We start from the raw sequence: 18620 nt of genomic DNA, 5'->3' as shown, positions 1-18620 counted from the left end.
CAGATCTTGCTCACACCGATGGGTTCATGGCCCAGCCTGATTTAGTCTACCTCCTGTCCTAGCAGGAACAGTGGCCTTTCCTAACCGGCCTTCACCCATTCCATTTCTTACTATTGAGTGTTACAGCTTAGCCAGGCATGATCAACACCCAGACACAGCTAACACATGGCTCAGCAGGGACAGAGACCTAGTCCAGCCTTTCCTACACCCACCCTCATTCTCACAAACACCAGTGGGTGTTGAAATCTAGCCCAGTCTGGCACACCCCAGAACCAATTCATACCATTGCCAAGGGAAACTTCAGTGATGTCCAGACCAGATCTCAGCCCCCAACCCCAGCCTTCATGTTCACCAGTGGGAACCACCACTTAGTCAGGGCGTCACGTTAGCTCCCCACCCAAGCCTTTTCCCAGGCACAGACCTTGTGTATACCAGTGCTGCTCCGACCCAGCCGGCCATATCCCCTCTCCTGTCTTGGACTTTACCTCCGGATGCTCAATGATGGATTTCCTTACTCATTTCTTGTTCTCCAAATCCACTACCCACCTACCCTAATCTATTACAAATTCCCTTAAAGTAAATTTCCAAGAATACACTGATTGAGAACTTCAGACTCAAGAAATCATATCATTTCTTTGGAGCAAAAATATATATAGGCACACAAATGTACGTGCAGGTGGTATTTCTCAATATATGTACACACCCCAACAAAAACACAAAGAGGGAAGTGCTTTCGGTTTCTTACCACACTCGAGAGTAGAAGAGAAAAGCCATGGCTGGTGAGTTTTTTTTTCCTGTTAAAAAGACAGATTTTATGGAAGAAATCTTTCACAAGAGCCTGTCTCTTCTGGAAGCTGGGCATTTAGCAGACTCGAGGGAGAGGTTGGGGAAGAAGCAAGGGAGGGAGAGCTTTTAGAAAGGAGAGGTCAGGGCCAAAGGGGAGCTGGCACTGTGCTGGAAGCCTGCTGTTATTTTGCAATCTTAACTGAATTCTTAATATTAGGAGTCTGGCAGAGCATACAGAGCTGGCATAAAATGAATAAGAGTAGCCATTGTCCTCCAAGAAAAAGAGCTACTGTCTTTTCATTATTTTATTGTTTGAAGATGGATAAAAATACTCAAGAAAGGATTATCTCTACTTTGCTCATAGTAATTTGAAGATCAAAAAATCACAGTTTTCAGACTACTGTGTCAGCATCTAGAGCAATATAGATTTTTAAAATGAAGGTTGGGGGTACCACTAGAACAAGAGAAGGAACTGTGTAGACAAGGATGTCTTGCTGGTAAAATTTAAGGATGCCATTTCCTGTGGATGACAGCAGAGCAACATGAGGCTGTTTCCATGATTTGAAAAGTCCCTGTTCTCTAACCAGACAGGATTCTGAAGGAGAAATGGAGCCAATTTATCCGTTCAATGGGCACAGGCACAACAAATGGCTTGCTGGATGAGCTGCTGGAGAAAAGAGTGCTGAACCAGGAAGAAATGGAGAAAATAAGAGTTGAAAATGTAACAGCAAAGGATAAGGCGCGAGCTTTGCTATCTTCTGTCATTCCAAAAGGGCCGGAAGCATGCCAAATTTGCATCAATCACATTTGTGAAAATGACTATCATCTCGCTGGACTGCTGGGGCTGTCCTCGGGTAAGGATGAGCGACCCAGAGCTCACACCTGCCTCTGTCTCTGTGCCCAGCATCTCACTGCTTTGTGGGTCACATTCATTTGCAGAAATCTTCCTTATGCTTCATTTCTGGGGTCCAGTTTTCAATGTGAGTGCTGCCCGACAATTCTCTTTGTTTATGTTCTATTCATGTCAATGTGTTTCTTTTGGCTGAAACTCAATTTCTATCCAGATTATGGGGTGATTCCTTTATTGAAGTCCATTAGAACTGCCTGACAATTTACACACTATGGGTTTCAGTTCTCTTAGCAAAGTCCTTTATTAGTATCATTAACCAACTAATTAGCTTTGTTAAGTAAAAAGAATGAAATGCATCAATAACTATCTGAAATGAAGATTTAAAATGTGTCATGAGAAATATTTTAAAATATCTATGCAACATTTTGCTATTTGTGAAGATTTTATTTCAGTGATGGTGGAACACTCAGAGAATGAGCTGAATTTTTTTTTAAAGTGGAGAGTTGGTTGTTGGTACATAGGGTAGCAAGGTAAGCCTCCACTATCGGTGCCAACACCCTCTCAGAATGAGTGTTAAGTTGCTCCACTTCCAAGGCAGTTCCCTGCCAATGTGCCTGGGAAAGCAAGGAGTACAGCCTAAATAGTTGGGTCCCTGCATCCACATGGGAGACCAAAAATAAACTCCAGACTCTTGGCTTCAGGCAGAGCCAGCTCCAACCAGTCTTTTTCTCCTCTCTCTGCAAATATGCCTTTCAAGCATCAATCAATCAATCAATCAATCAAATCTTAGAAAAGCAAAACAAAAAGGAAGGATTTTAATTGAACTATTCTAGTTTGTCTCTTGATTTCCATTTTTGTTTGTTTGCTTGCTTTTGATTTTGTTTTCGTTTTGAGGAAAGATATGTGCTAGTTCAGTGCCAGGTTGTGGACCATGCTGTGAGATAGAGCACTTTCACTTTTACTGAGAGCGATCACGAAGACAGGAGTTACTTCCTTTGAAACAGAAAGCTTCCTTTTTCTTTGGGGGCTTAGTGAAAACATATGCCTGTCTAAACTTTGCTTGTAATCCATTTCAACATTTTCATATCACTTTTTCATTTTATGTCTTCCGCAATAACAACAAAGGTCAAACATGATTGTCATAGGGTCAGTGTTGTGGGGCAGTGGGTTAAACCACTGCCTGTGATTTAGTCAACCCATATGAGCAGTTAAAGTTGTTGATGCTCCACTTTCAATCCAGGCTGCCTGTAATACTCCTAAGAAAGCAGCAGAAGGGCCTGGCACAGTAGCTTAGTGGCTATAGTCCTCATCGTGTATGAGCTGGGATCCCATATGGGTGCCCCATTTCCATCCAACTCCCTGCTTGTGGCCCGAGAAAGCAGTAGAAGATGGCTCAAACCTTGGGACCCTGCATCACATGGGAGACCTAAAAGAACCTCCCAGCTCCTGGCATCAGATTGGCATAGATCTGGCCACTGCAGCCAATTGGGGAGTGAAGCAGGAGACGGAGAGCTTTCTCTTTGTTCCTACTTCTCTCTGTAAATCTGTGTTACCAAGAAAAATAAATGAAGGAAGGAAGGAAGGAAGGAAGGAAGGAAGGAAGGAAGGAAGGAAGGAAGGAAGGGAGGGAGGGAGGGAGGGAGGGAGGGAGGAAGGAAGGAAGGAAGGAAGGAAGGAAGGAAGGAAGGAAGGAAGGAAGGAAAGGAAGAAAGTCAGTCAGTCAGTCATAGATAAGGTGTTTTCTTGGCTTTCCCATTTCCTTCAGTGTAAACTATCCTGGAGGTGGGGATGCACAATCCACTCACTGCTAGATCCAGCATCTGCTGTCTGTCTCTCAGTTACCAGGTTAAACCCCAGGGTCATAACACATACCAATTACATAGAATATAGGAATGTGCTCCAGTGGAAACGGGTTTTCTAAAAGGAAGCATGTAAAAAGTATTCCATTTCTGTTACATCGAAGTTTTGTCCAACGATGCTCTTGGGTTTATCAAAGAAAACAGCCCAGCATTCATTCGGAATGGTGGGGCAAAATGTAGCCTATTTCCCTGGGTGGAAGCTCTGTGGGGCAGCCTGTGACTGTCACTCTACTCAGAAGAGGGACATCAAACATATTTTCCTGTAGAAATCTTACCTTCAATAAATGCTATGAAATGAAGGTTTGGAGTATTTCTCATTTTTTAAAGATCTATCTATTTTTATTGCAAAATCAGATATACAGGGAGGAAGAGAGACAAAGAGGAAGATCTTCCTTCTGATGATTCACTCCCTAAGTGGCTGCAAGGGGCAAAGCCATGCCGATTCAAAGTCAGGATCCCAGAGCCTCTTCCAGGTCTCCCATGCAGGTCAGGGTCCCAAAGCTTTGGGCCGACCTCAACTGCTTTGTCAGGCCACAAGCAGTGAGCTAGATGAGAAGCGGGGGCTACTGGATGGGAACCAGCGCCCTTAAGGGATCTAGGCACATGTAAGGTGAGGATTTTAGCCACTAGGCTACCACACCGGACCCATAATTCTCATTTTTAAGTTCATGTAAATTCTTTGTGTTTCTTGTATATATTTCTTATGTGGGCATTATTTTGAGATCTTATAAAACTGTAAGTATTATTAAATGCAACCCTTTCTCTAGGAATTACCAATACTTTAGATCATGACTTTAATATGGACAACATATTTAAGGTATTTTATACAACCAAAGCATGTACTTTAGAATTCCCAATGTTTTCAGGTTATGCCTTCTAACATAAACAGTAAATGACCTTTACTCAGGAGAGTGCAGGAACTGTGGTTGGTGTTCCTGTTCCAATAAATAAATGTGAATATTTATGATCATATACCAGTTCCCTACATTTCCTACTCAGTGGTACTTATGAAATTTTCTTGGTCTTTTGAAATTTTCGCTAATGAGCTAATGTTTAAAGGACCCATCCAGGAAATAAAAATACTTATATTGTTAGTCATTGTATTACTATCTTTGGTAACAGTGATGTTATAAAAACAATGTAGGTACAGCGCAGAAGAGAGATCATAGCATAGTGGATAGAGAAGGATTGCAGAATGAAATTCCTTTAGAATAGGCTGTGTTATATTTTCCTTATAATTCTCTTCTATAACTTCACATTGAATTTATTGTCTAACCCACATGTCAGGAGTGTCTCTGGATCATGAAGATTTTGCTAGCTCATCTGAGAGATTATTAATATTTGTGTGAAATAAATTTAAAACACTTTCCAGAACTTTATGAAGGGATTGTACTGACTTCATACACGCGTTTTTTCCATCACCTTTCCTTCCGACAGGCAGGCTAAAACATTTTGTGATCCTTAGTAATTTTCTGACATGCATCTTCCATCTTTTCCAGGATCAAAAGCGATCCCCTTACTCATATGTCTCAGGCTTGGGACTTGAATTTTTTTTATTCACAAGCTTTATCCAACTAATCAGGTCACCACCATTTTCTACTGTGATAAGTGAGCAGGCCAGGTGTCCAAGCACAAATTCCTCTTTAATGTCATCTCCTCCAAAGCAGACACCTTTGTGTTTAGACCATTTCCTTATTTACACAGCTGTTAAAAAATAGCGTTGCCCCCATCTTGACATAGGTGGCTGATGAGAATTAGAGATTCTGTGACCGATGATGTCTCATTTCCATTTCCATCTTCAAAAGCAAATGTAGAGGGCACTGGTTAAATGCTCTCTTACTTCAGATATGAAGAGGCTGCCCAGCTAGGCTATTCACAAGTGATGCTCCCCACTGAGGCGTGTGCATCCAAGGGAGTGGCAATCTGAACACAGTAACCAAACACAGTGAGCTCTGTAGCAGGAATTTTTTTGCTAAGAGTATCCAATATATGTGGAGTGGGGTCTTGGAGACGATTAGTGACTTTGAACGCTCTTCATTTTTCTACAGGTGTTCAATGTGAAAATCACCTTAATACACAAGATTCTCTAGCGATATCTTCTGCCCCTTCAGGTAATTTTGTGTACAAGTGAGTAATGTTCTTTGAACCCCATATTCCCAGTCATTCATTCAACAAAGTGTGCCCATGGTGATGGGGCTAGGGAGTTAGAGGATTCTGACAGACTGGTACTGTGTTTTTTTATTCTTTTAATTAATTCTTCTTGAGTACAAGTTGTTCTTCATTGCCCTCTCTGTATCTAAACTAACAGATTCTAAATCTGGGTCTCAAACAAACTTCCCTCTGGAGTGTCAAACAGTTTGCAAGTGCCTAGTGATGATATGCGCTCATGTCTTTCGCAGATATATTTACATGCACGGTGCCCTGGTTGCCTCGCCTTCTCTCCCAACACCTCTTCTCTTCAACTCTTTCTTCTTTCTGACTTCCAACACTCAGACAGGGACTAAAATTGTTTATTTCTTCCTCCACAATGGTTCTGTATCTTCATTTCTAACTCTAACACCATGTGTCACAGCTATTCTTACAATCCCTATGTTCTCTAGCCTAAATTTACATTCATTTTTTCCTATAGAATTTTACAAATCCATTGTTTCATCTCAGAGGATTTAAAACTTTCTGACAAACGTAAAAATGTGTGACTCACTCTTAAGTATGTTGCTCCCGTCATCATACAATAGGCATGCGATCATAATCTACTAGACCAGTTCATTGATAAGTTGATCAAAATAGCCATCATCTACAAAGTCATTAGAAAAAAAAATATGCATTACATGTCATCTGAGTTCCAAGACTTGTTCTATGAACTGATTACATAATAATTAGCAAGAAAAACAGATTTCCTAATTATATTGGATTTGCATTAATGTATGAATTAAGAATCTCCATCAGCAACTCAAAGTTATGCAAAACAGTAGGCATGGAACTGGCACAGTACTCACCAGTGTCAGATAAATATCCTACAGGTCTTGTATAATGTTGAGTTTTTATAATTGCTCACACATTATTGAAACATCACTCATGTAAATCCTGTCTAAAATGTCAGTTTTTATAAGGGAGAGTTCTCTCCCAAATCAGACACAAAGAAGGACTCTGATATTTGCTACATAGAACACCCAAACAATCGTTACAACCATACTGTAGGAAGAGGGAAGTTTTTGGTAAACTCTGAGTATGATCAGCATTTATCTAGTTTTTGCCACAATAATTAACCACAAAATCTTTCACTGGACACAGAAGTATCATAGTAAGTGCATACGTCCTGGATGAGCAATGTTATAAAATACTGAGTCCTATCATAGTTAATGTGCACTAGATTCCTTGTTAGCAAATTCTACTTTTTTTCTTCTTTCAAAGATTGTGGCCTCTTTCTTACCAACTAATCAATGCCTATTTTTCCTGGAATAGTTTTTCATTCACAATTTTCTATTATCTACATAAATTAATTTCCACCTTAAAAATAATTAATTTCTTTAGCAAAATTGTCTCATTTTCAGATGATGTAAAACTTTTGATCAAATAACAGTCAAATTTTCTTTTCAATCAAACTACTTTGAAAATTCTGGCTCATAAATTGTAGCTCATAAAAAGATTTATCCACATAAAACCTTCTAGTATGCATACTTATTTTCTCATTTACTCTTTTTATTAGAGTCATTGTATTTCATTTGATAAATATTACTCCTCCTTGTGATAAGTGTGCCCAGGAGAAAGGCATCGCACAAGACAAAATAAATGCTCATACATTTTAAAAGTAACCTCTCATACCAACCATTATGCCTATTTAATATATTAAGCAATTAGATGAGCCATCTAAAAATTTGCTACATTCACTTTAATTCCGAAGTCAATCTCTTGAAATAAATTTGTATTTTAATTGTCTTTGTAACAGGGCTGCTCTCCTAGGGTGTGTGTCCTCCTCTTTAACTTCCCGCATAGAGGATGTTGTGACAAAGGTAAAAAGAGGATGTAACCTCTCACATTGCTTCCTGCCTCTTTCAGCTCCACAAGCTATGCAGGACACTGGAGTTCTCACATTCTCGGGTCCAGTAGGGCGCCTCAAACTCTGCCCATTGGAGACATTTCAGAAGATGTGGAAAGACAAGTCAGAAGAGGTGCTGTGCTCAGACCTGGTGGTTACTGAAGGACAGTGGATCTCAGAGGCAATTCTGTGGAGTGGTTTTCTAAAATCACCCTGTTGCTTGTCTTACATCAAAGATTCCTGTCCTCTACAGTCCTGATTTTAGTGCATGTTAAGTTTACTCCAACTCCCTGTGCAAATAGTAATAACAACCATGACAGCTACTGCATACTCTCTATGAGCCATTGTTCTAAGTGTTTTTCATAAAAGCTAGCACTTTAGAGATCACAAAACTAAAGCACATGGCTGTTAAAGATGTCACCCAAATTCAAACAACCAGGAAGTGGATGCTTCAGTTTTAAAATTCAATCATTTGGGCTTCAATGCATGTATATTTTAAAATTCTAGCTACTAGGGGCTGGTACTGTGGCCCACAGGCTATACCTCTGCGTTTGGCACCAGTATCCAATAGAGTTGCCAATTCATATTCTGGCTGGTGTAGTCCTTGCTTATGGCCTGATAAAGCAGTGGAGAATGGCTCAATTCTTTGGATTCTTAGACCCACATGAAAGATCCAGAAAAAGCTCCTGGCTCCCAATTTTAGATTAGTTTAACCAACCATGGCCACTGTGTCCATTTAGAGAATGAACTAACAGGTGGAACATTTTTTCTGTCTCTCTTCATAAGTAAATCTGCCCTTCAAATACAAAATAAATCTTTAAAAAATTATAAATTATTTATAAATTACATGTTTATAAATAATGTATAAATTATTAAAATGAATCCATAAAAATAATTCTCGCTGACAATAATCAGATGTTCTGCTATCATATGGGTATTTCTAGCTCCCATCATAGTAGTAGGAGGCAAATTTTTCTTAATGTATGATCTGTGGAATGTGGTTTCTTGATACCAAAGAAGAGGAAGCCACATTAAAACTGTAACATGAATTTTTAATGAGAGCCATCCTGGTTGCTAACCCAATCTATATTTCCTGCAGATTTATCCAATGATAATGAAAAGTCCAGCTCGTACTCGTCTTGCCCTCATTATCTGCAACACAGATTTTGACAATCTACCCAGAAGGAGTGGAGCTGAGGCTGATATCAGAAATATGAAGATGCTGCTAACAGGTCTGGGCTACAGTGTGGATGTGAGAGAAAAGCTCAATGCTTTGGTAAGGTTATAATACTGAAGAGGCAATGGTCATGTTCTTCATCCTCCTACCTAATGCTAGGAAGCTTGGTTACAGCACCAGGAAACTTAATATTCTGATCCTTTAAAATCTACATGTGCCATGGGATGGTGGTTAAATGCTTTAAATCTCCTTTGAATGCAAGAAGCTTTATTGATAGCCCAGCATTTGGATATAGTTTATTAATTTAATAGTGCTCCTTCCCTCTATGAATAACCTCTGACCAGCTTCGTTTAAGAGTATGCTTCCAGGGCCCAGTGTGGTGCCTAGCTGCTGAAGTCCTCGCCTTGAACATGCCAGGATCCCATATGGTCACTGGTTCTAATCCCGGCAGCCCCACTTCCCATCCAACTCCCTGCTTGTGTCCTGGGAGAGAAGTCAAGGATGGCCCAAAGCCTTAGGATACTGCACACACATGGGAGACGCAGAACAGCTCCAGGCTCCCGGCTTTGAATGGGCGCAGTACCAGCCGTTGCCGTCACTTGGGGAGTGAATCATCAGATGGAAGATATTTCTCTCTGTCTCTCCTCCTCTCTGTATATCTGACTTTGCAATAAAAATAAAACAAATTAAAAAAAAAAAAAGAGTATGCTTCCCCAACATTCTCTGAATTGAGACTTACATATTCTTTTCCAGTCCACTGGTTTTTCCAAAATTCCTTATGCAATTCCATAAATGTCTCTCTTTTTCAACTTTCCAGGTATAATGATTTCCCTTGGTAAATCCCAAGGTGCAAATTAGCATTTTGTTTTGTTTTGTTTTCAGGACATGGCTACAGAGCTGAAGGCATTTGCTGACCGCCCGGAACACTGCTCTTCTGACAGTACTTTCCTAGTCTTCATGTCCCACGGAACTAGGGCTGGCATTTGCGGGAAGAATTACTCTGAGCAATGTGCAGACATACTAAATCTCAACACGATCTTTGAGAAGTTAAACACCAGGAATTGTCCGAATTTGAAGGACAAACCCAAGGTGATCATCATTCAAGCCTGTCGTGGTGGTGAGTGAGGACATCTACTAGAGCAAAAGACAGAATACTGCCTCTATCATCTGTGCATATCTGCTGTTTTTCAGTTTAGCTTCATAATAAATAGCGCAAATTCTCCCCTGTCAAGATTATAATTTTTACTGAATTGTATGGCTAATTGGTAGAGATTGCTTCCATTTTCAACAAAAATGATGGCATTTACTCTTCAGAAATTGATACAGTTTGAACTCTTTGGAATTTATTTGAGTGTTGGGGAACAAAAGGGTTGTTAAAAAGACGGTTCTTGGGCCCAGCGTGGTAGCCTAGTGGCCAAAGTCCTCGCCTTGCATGGGCCAGAATCCTATATTGGTACTAGTTCTAATCCCAGCGGCACGGCTTCCCATCCAGCTCCATGCTTGTGACCTGGGAAAGCAGTAGAGGACAGTTCAAAGCTTTGGGACCCTGAACTTGCGTGGGAGACCTGGAAGGGGCTCCATGCCCCTGGTATCGGATCAGCTCAGCTCTGGCTGTTGTGGCTGCTTGGAGAGTAAATCAACAGATGGAAGATCATCCGCTCTGTCTCTCCTCCTCTCTGTATATCTAACTTTGCAATACAAATTAATTAAATCTTAAAAAATAAGATGGTTCTTAAGGTAAAGGCATGTATGAACAATTTATAGAAGCATACGTTATCTCTTAATTCAATGTTCTGTGAAATTTTAAAGTAACACGTGTGTATGTGTACAAAAAAAACAAATAAGAAAGTAATGCAGTTCAACAAAACTTTAGAGGCCAAATTTGACAGGTGATAGTAAAAACACACACATACACTGCTTTTCTTTCCAGAGAACCAAGGAGTGGTATGGCTAAAGGATTCAGGAGCAGATTCTGGATGTACTTCCTTACTGGCTCCAGATGATTTTGAGGATGATGCCATTAGGAAAGCCCATATAGAAAAGGATTTTATTGCTTTCTGTTCTTCAACTCCAGGTAATGGGATTCCTGGTAGGGTATCTTTGTGGGAGACACTGACACAGACATCTACACCCATGCATTAAAGTGGCCCCCTCTTTATATGACATTATTGAAATCAACTCGTGCTTCCCTCACAGTTGCTTATTGAACTCCCTGTCTTTAGAGAGATCTCATCTAAGTATCTTTTCACTGATACTCCTAAGTGGCAGAAAATATTCTCCCTGAATCTCTAGGAAATGAGACAGAGGTAAACAGAATGGAATGTGCACTGCAGTTTGGTGGAGTCCACCTCTGCACAGTAAAGGCCCTCAACTAGCGATCGTGCAACAGTTTATTTTTCACCAATTTTATATTTAGGTAACGTTTTCTTCATACAAACACATGGTTGATATTACTTGAATTTAATTAAATTACCAGCAAAGTTCACATGTAAAAATTAATGTAATTAATCTGAATAGTCTGAATATTCTGTATCCCATATTCTTGCAGATATCTGTGATGCATCACATCTAATCCTCAAATATATTTTTATGGCAAGAATCATCAGTGTGCCCCTATTACAACTGCATTTTAGATAGTGTAATTGTTTAACTCGGAGACAGTAAGTAGTACTCCTATGATGCACACAGAGATATGTTTTTCCTAAGGGCCCAACCATTTCCTCTTACAACATTCTACCTTGTCCTCTTCATGTAATGGAAGCTCTTTGAGTTCAGGGATGAGGCTATCTTAATATCTGCAGCATAACCAACACCATTGCTGTATATCAGGAAAAACGGACTCCATTTAGGATATTTGCTAATAAATGGAAGGCAGAGTTTAAAATGCAGAATGACCTCAAAAACACACCCCAAGTGCAGTGGGAAGACAGAAGCTCTCTCTGTGTCCAGGCAAGAGCCTGATGTGACATTCGGAATGTGCCTTATTTACAGACAATGTTTCTTGGCGACATCCCATTCGTGGATCACTTTTCATTATGAGACTCGTCGAAATCATGCAAGAATATGCCTGGTCTTGTGATCTGGAGGAAATATTCCGTAAGGTAGGACCACGGATGTTCCTTTCACTCTAATCCATAGGATTTGGGTTCTTCCAGATGAACTATTTAGGGAGCAGTTCTGGGAAGTTGTACCTTGTAGTAATCCCATTCTTAATGAAGGAGCGTGGAGGATCTTTAGTGAGTTAACAAACCAGGCAGCCAGAACAAACTATGACTTGTAATACCTGGAATACCATCATGTTTACACCCCTTCCTGCTCTGGGTAAACAGCTGCTTGGACTTTGACTTACCTGTGGGTAGAACAAGTGTCATACATAGCTGGGTAGATATGTCTGGGAGCTCAGGCCATATTTCAACACGTACTGCTGATTCATAGAGAAGTACATGGTTTTGTTTTTATTATTTTGTCATACTCTATGACAGTTTTCTATTTCAGTCAAGATCCTTCACTCCAACAGAGATTTATAGGCACCCCTTCTCTTTCAGGTTAGATTTTCATTTGAACTGACTGAAGGTAGGGTGCAGATGCCCACCACTGAAAGAGTGACTTTGACAAGACGTTTCTATCTCTTCCCAGGACACTAAGATATGTGAGTTTTATCAATGTCTACCTCTAGGTGTGTGTGTATGTGTGTGTGTTTGTGGTGGGTGTGTGGGTATGGAAGCTGTTGGGGAGGCGCGCAGGGAAACTGAAGGAAGAGCACTGAAACTCAGTAATGCTGATTAAGTTTTCTAGACCTGCGATAATCAAATATGGATACAGATGAATTTCTCCTCTTGACTAAAAAGCACAATGTGCTATAGCTACAGTCCTGTGGCGTTAGAAGCCTTGCTCTCATGAAGAGTGGGCACAGATGAAGAGATAACCGTAAGACAGGAAGACTCAACGGATGTTTCTGCTCTCTGGCTCAGCATGGGATTGCCTCTTCATGAGTGTGCATGACCCCACTTGCGGGGTGACTGACCTTATAACTTCAGTAGCTTTTAGCAGACCCATTCTTTGTTTTCCTTCCTTTTCCCGTAGCAATCTAAGAGTTTTGTAATTCTATACCTGCTTTTGGAATACGTTGGCTGGAAATAGATATTTCTTTCAGTAATATAATAAATCTGAAATTTGAAAATGAAATGTTGTCCTGGTTTATTTTCACACTGGAGAGACAGGAAGTGAAACTCAGCAATAAATTTGGCGGCCTAAGACTTTACTTACAAAAGCTGAGCTGGATAATATCATCATTCTTTCTTTCAAAGAAAAAAGTGTTGGGCTTTCTGCTTCAAGGGCAGATGCAAAGAGCAGTGGATAACTGATTTTAAAGACTACAGAACTGAGCAGGAGGGGTGCAGGAAAGGATGGCCGTGAAGGTGACAGCACAGTGTACTGAGCTACACCAAATCCCACAAGTTTTTACTAAAAAATTTTGACCAGAACCTGTGCATTTATCTTACTGGTTAAGGTATTTCGATAGTAAAATTTATATTTGGTTCATCTTTATTCCTTTAGTAACTCAGAGTCTCATTGGGAAGATAAGAAAATGAACAAATAGGAAGCTGTTAAAAGACAGTGTGTCTATCACACACTGGAAAAAACACTAGGACACGATGCTCTTGTGCAGAGCAGTGAAAAGACATTTGGTGTTAAATCATTCACTCAGCAATGCTAGGTTTAGGGCAGACTGGAAAAAATACTCCTCCCACTCCCGAAAGTGTGAGTCCTTTATGATCATGATCTCATTTGAAGTGAAGGTAAATTTATGACCTTTGGAAAACATCAAGGTTAAATTGGTCATTGTCTGCCTGTTTCCTGCTTTGCTGCTGTTCTTCTGCAGGTATCTGTTTTGTGCAAACATGCAGTCATTCTCCTACAGGCAATGACTGCTCCTCTGATCAATCTTTGTGCAGAGGATACCAAAAAACAAAGGTGAACATTCACCCAGAGTGAAAATTAAATGTTCAGGTAACCGGAATGGTAAAGGAAAAGTAAGCGGGGAAGTTGAGCAGCCGTCCTTTAAAACTATCCCCAGCAGCAGATCAAGATAATAGGGACTATAAAAAAATAATAGAATTTCATATGACCAGGTGTACACTCCTAAAGAACAGTGGTATTTACACTTTCTACTTGTTGAATTGTTTATTTAGTAGATGATAATGCTTAAGTTCAAAAAGTAAGTTAAAATATTACAAAAATTAAAGGAAAAATAAGAAAAGGAGGAGGGAGGGGGATAGAAGTGGTAAGGGTATTCATTCCCTTGATCTTAGCCAAAAGACTGAGAAGCAATAGCAACATATGTTCTTAAAGGCTTACATGTGAAATACATGAAATTGGTCTTCTGTATAAGAAAATAAGCTGATTTTTAATTATATTTGGGAGGGAAAACACTATATTGGTAGAAATGACTTGTACAGGAAACAAGATATTCGACTAATTCTTACCTGCGCAAAAAAGGAAATCTGTGAGACAACTTCCTGAGGTTCTGTGTTTACGCTTAAGCAGAAACAAGGATCTGAAAAATCACAACAAGAATGGAAACGAGATGGTGTGGGAATGTGGAGAGAGATTAGCTAAGAATCAGGTGTAAAGCTGGAAGACAATGTTTTGAGATTTCTATAACAAAGGAAGAGGCTGAAGTTCAGAAGTATGTAACCAATTTGACAAAACACAGGGAATTTCCTGAAAATGGGTGTGGAAGTTTTGATCAGCAGTTTAACAATTTCTGGTTAGATGCACCGCCCTCCAGATTCAGGAAAGACTTGGTGACTTTCATTTTCAGTTCTGTTTCTTCAACTCAGTAAGGCACTGAAGCTGTTCCTGATGGCTGGTGAGTTTGGGTCCTTTTCTGAATAGAAGCTAAAATCTGGGTTTTAGAAATGCCTTATTCATTGCTCCGTAAGAAAAAATCCTTTCCTTACTAGTTGTTTGCAAGCCCACAGGGCTAAATTTAGAGAAGCTTATGGAAAGAATATCCAGATGCTTTTGAAAAAGAAACAAATTGGTTACTTTCACCTTCTGATAAAAAAAGGAATGTAGAAAGAAAATGACTTGTTTAACCTACACATCTGAATGTTTCTAAATGCACTTTGAAATGTTCTTTACTTCCTCTTGATTCCAAAAGTTTTCCAGGTTATAACTGTTCCAAGAATAAGAAACTACAGATTTTGAAATTCCAGGCTGTTATCTTCCCTGATCTTTTTCAAGTGTTTCTATTTCTCTCGCACCTTTGTTTTCCAGCTGCTCTTGTAAAGCACAGCGCGCTGCTACAGGTTGTTGTTTTCCTTGTTGGCTAGCTTCCCCACCTCTGGAAATAAATCCTTCAGCTCATCCTGCACAGTCCATTAAGAAACATCATCTGTGAGGCGCAGTCTTAAAATCACACCCCTGGCTGCCTCTTTGATCAGGTTGGCGTCATTGTTTTGGATTAGAATCTGTTACTAGATCAGAGAGACTGAAAGGCACTAGATGCAAACAAGTAATGTGGCTCAAAAAAATGTGAACTTCACTTGCTAGTATGAACTAAAGCTCAGAAAAAGATTCCTAACATCAGCTTGCCTCAGACCAAAACTGTGCACTTGATTACTTTTGTACTCCAATTTGTTCACTCTGTTTTTTATTACCACTGCATACTTAACAACTACAATCTCAGTAAATAATTGGGGACAATTGTTTTTCTTCAACACTTTTTATATGACAGATTTTCCTTGCATTGACTCTGAATGAATTTCTGAAACTGCCTAGCTAAAGTTGTATTAGTAATACCATTGTGTTGATGGATAAAATATTTGTAAGAGTTACATATGTTGCCTTATGTTGCCTTAGGTCAAATGTCTGTTAAGTAGAGTGAGCCCTTGTTCACCTCGCTCTCTCTCTCTTTAATGATTTATTTATTTTTATTTGAAAGGCAGATTTACAGAGAGAAGGACACACACACACAGGGACAGAGAGAGAGATTTTCCAGCTGCTGGTTCAGTCCTCAAATGGCTGCGATGGCTGGAGTTGAGCAAATCCAACCCTAGAGTCAGGAGCTTCTTCCAGGCCTCCCACATAGGTGCATGGACGTAAGGACTTGGGTTATCCTCTGCTGACTTCTCAAGCCATAAGCAAGGAGCTGGACTGGAAGTGGAGAAGCCGGGACTAGAACCAGTGACCACGTAGGATGCTGGCACTGCAAAGCAGAGGATCAGCCTGTTGAACCATCACACTTGGCCCTGGCCTGGTTCTTACATTTAATACTGAGGCAGCACTGCAGTCTTCTATAAAAGTCTTTAACTTGTTCCTGGTGTCTGGAAACTCCCACCTCAATGGTTGTTATACACCTGTACTTGTTCTAGTGGTGTTCTTCACAGACAGACATCCTAAAGCCTTCGTCTGCCTGGAGATAAGGCCTCAGCTTGTCCAAGGGGCATATTCCCACTAATCCTTCTCATTTGTGTTGTTCCCTCCCTCTGTTGTGCAGCCATATTCTATTCCATGCTGATCTATTTCATGCATTTCTTGTGTCTGTGCCCATTATTTAAATGACTACAGTATTTCCCAGGAAGCATTGGAGTCTAGCATTACAAAATGTTATCCTGAGTACTAACAAAATATTTTTACAAACTTTGTTCATTCAGTATTCCTGAATAAATGGGAGAATATATGTGCCTTCTTTCTAGCTGAAGAACTTTCCAAATGCTCCTATTACCAGCTAACTAACATCACATCTACTTACTTATACTTAAGCATTCTCCAAGACTCAGGTTATGTTTGCATGTTGTTCTCTCATCCATCCCTACATTCATGTGATTATTGATGCAGTAGAAAATTCTCAACCATCCCCTGAATGCCAAAAGTCGCACCTGTCTATTTACTGACAGCAGGATTCATGGAGCAGAAAATCTAACGGTGAGATACTCGTAGATGGACTAGACATCAAAATCACGTGGAAAAACTGATAACCTAGGGAAAGATTGGCTTTTTCAGGAACACATATTTCTGACATGCTCACAGGAATGGATGGATAAAGGACAATCTGCTTAAGAAAGTTCCATCTAATCACAGACTAAGAAGAATCATGATAGCAGGAAGGTCCCCAGGACTGGATAAGAAAGAGGAGCTGAGTATAGCGATCTCAAAGCCTTTGAAGAAACTGAAGGGTAGAATATATAAAATGTGATCAGCAAGCCTAGTGTAGTAACACGGCTAAAGTCCTGGCTGCCAGGATCCCATATGGGTGCAGGTTCTAATTATGGTGGCCTCACTTCCCATCTAGCTCCCTGTTTGCAGCCTGGGAAAGCAGTTGAGGATGGCCCAAAGACTTGGGACTCTGTAGGAGACCCAGAAGAGGCTCCTGGCTCCTGGCTTTAGCTAGGCTCAGCTCCGGCTGATGTGGTCGCTTGGGGAGTGAATCAGCAGACAGATGATCTTCCTCTCTGTCTCTCCTCTATTCTGTATATCTTGGTTTTCAGTAAAAACAAATCAATTTAGAAAAACATGTTAGCAAGGCAGGAACAGAACTAGAAGATGAGACTGAATGAGATCTAGGTTGGATTAAACTGAAACTTCAATGTATAAATCTAGATAGCGAACACTCCTATTTCATTATAAAGAATCTATGAGAAAAATAAAAGCATAATTATAAGATTTTTGGACTGATTGATAAAGGGAGGATTTTTAACAAATCGGAAGTAATAACCAGAATTGAGATAAGTGATCAGATTTGAAAATATTTAGCAGATAAAAATCAAAATTTAAATTGAGGTAGAGACTTTATTTGAATGGCATAAAGAAAAAGATTTTCTATCTGCTGGTTCTCTTGCCTAATGGTTCAGAAATAGAGTAGCTGAGACTCAAACTGGTGCTCATTTGAGGCTCCAGAACAGTTGCTTAACTGACTCATTCAAAACACTGGGCCCTAGAGTGATGCACAAGGAGCCAGAAGAGATGTAATCTCAACAGGCTTTGATATTTTCCTGTACATGGGAGTTAAATATCATTTGCTAGAGAATAAAAGTTTAAAATAAACCATTTATTTGTAAACATTAAATATAATAAGTTTGTGAGATATGGAAAAATATGGCTTATTAACTGTTGAATGGATGATTTATTCATTTTTATTACAAAGTCAGATATATAGAGAGGAAGAGAGACAGAGAAGAAGATCTTCCATCCGATATTCACCCCCAAGGGAGCACAATGGTTGGTTCTGCGCCAATCCAAAGCCAGGAGCCTCTTCCAGGTCTCCCACATGGTACAGGGTCCCAAGGCTTTGGGCCGTCCTCGACTGCCTTTCCCAGGCCACAAGCAAGGAACTGGATGTGAAGTGGACCTGCCGGGATTAGAACTGGTGTCAATATGTGATCCTGGCACGCTTAACGTGAGGACTTTAGCCGCTAGGCCACTGTGCTGGGCTTGAATGTATGAGTTTTAATACTGCAACATACATCTAGATTGAATCTAAATATTTTAGTCACTTGCTCATTACCTATAATCAATGCTGTAAATTTTTACAGATTAAAATAATGTTTGCTTAGTATTAATTACCATGACCTTATATGTTTATCATTTTTGTGTGATGAAAGCGACTGAAATATAATCTCAGCAGTATTTATTCATTTGAGTGGCGGCAGGGGGCAGGGGTGTCCTGTTGATTTATTCACCAAATTCTTCACAAGGGCCCGAGCTGTGCTGGGACCAGATCCAGGAGTCAGGAATGTAATAGAGGCCTCACGCAGGAGTACTAGAAACATAACCACAGCTCAGCAGCAACAGGAAGTTAAAGGAAGGTGCTGGAGCCATGAAGTAAACCCAGACACTCCAATGTGAGCCACAGACATCTTAACAAGGCGAGGACTCTAGCCACTAGGGTACAGTGCCAGGGTGCAG

At 40.1% G+C, this 18620-nt stretch overlaps 1 protein-coding gene across 1 annotated transcript in view; it reads left to right on the top strand.

Moving 5' to 3' along the window:
* Window positions 1-727: 727 nt before the first annotated feature.
* LOC121153965 overlaps window positions 728-18620 on the top strand; it is a 31137-nt gene continuing 13244 nt past the window's right edge. The window contains exons 1-11 of the mRNA XM_040976718.1: window positions 728-779; window positions 1374-1640; window positions 5544-5606; window positions 7552-7664; window positions 8631-8807; window positions 9591-9825; window positions 10639-10782; window positions 11700-11809; window positions 12254-12349; window positions 13591-13682; window positions 14552-14580. Of these exons, the coding sequence (XP_040832652.1) occupies window positions 773-779; window positions 1374-1640; window positions 5544-5606; window positions 7552-7664; window positions 8631-8807; window positions 9591-9825; window positions 10639-10782; window positions 11700-11809; window positions 12254-12349; window positions 13591-13682; window positions 14552-14580 (1333 nt within the window). The 5' untranslated portion in view covers window positions 728-772. The remainder of the gene's footprint in view (window positions 780-1373; window positions 1641-5543; window positions 5607-7551; window positions 7665-8630; window positions 8808-9590; window positions 9826-10638; window positions 10783-11699; window positions 11810-12253; window positions 12350-13590; window positions 13683-14551; window positions 14581-18620) is intronic.

Source organism: Ochotona curzoniae, unplaced genomic scaffold, assembly GCF_017591425.1.
Source record: "Ochotona curzoniae isolate NIBS_2020 unplaced genomic scaffold, NIBS_Ocur_1.0 contig_2723, whole genome shotgun sequence".
Taxonomy (NCBI): Eukaryota; Metazoa; Chordata; class Mammalia; order Lagomorpha; family Ochotonidae; genus Ochotona; species Ochotona curzoniae.
The sequence above is the reverse complement of the archived record's forward strand: the minus strand, read 5'-3'. Positions and strand labels throughout refer to the sequence as shown.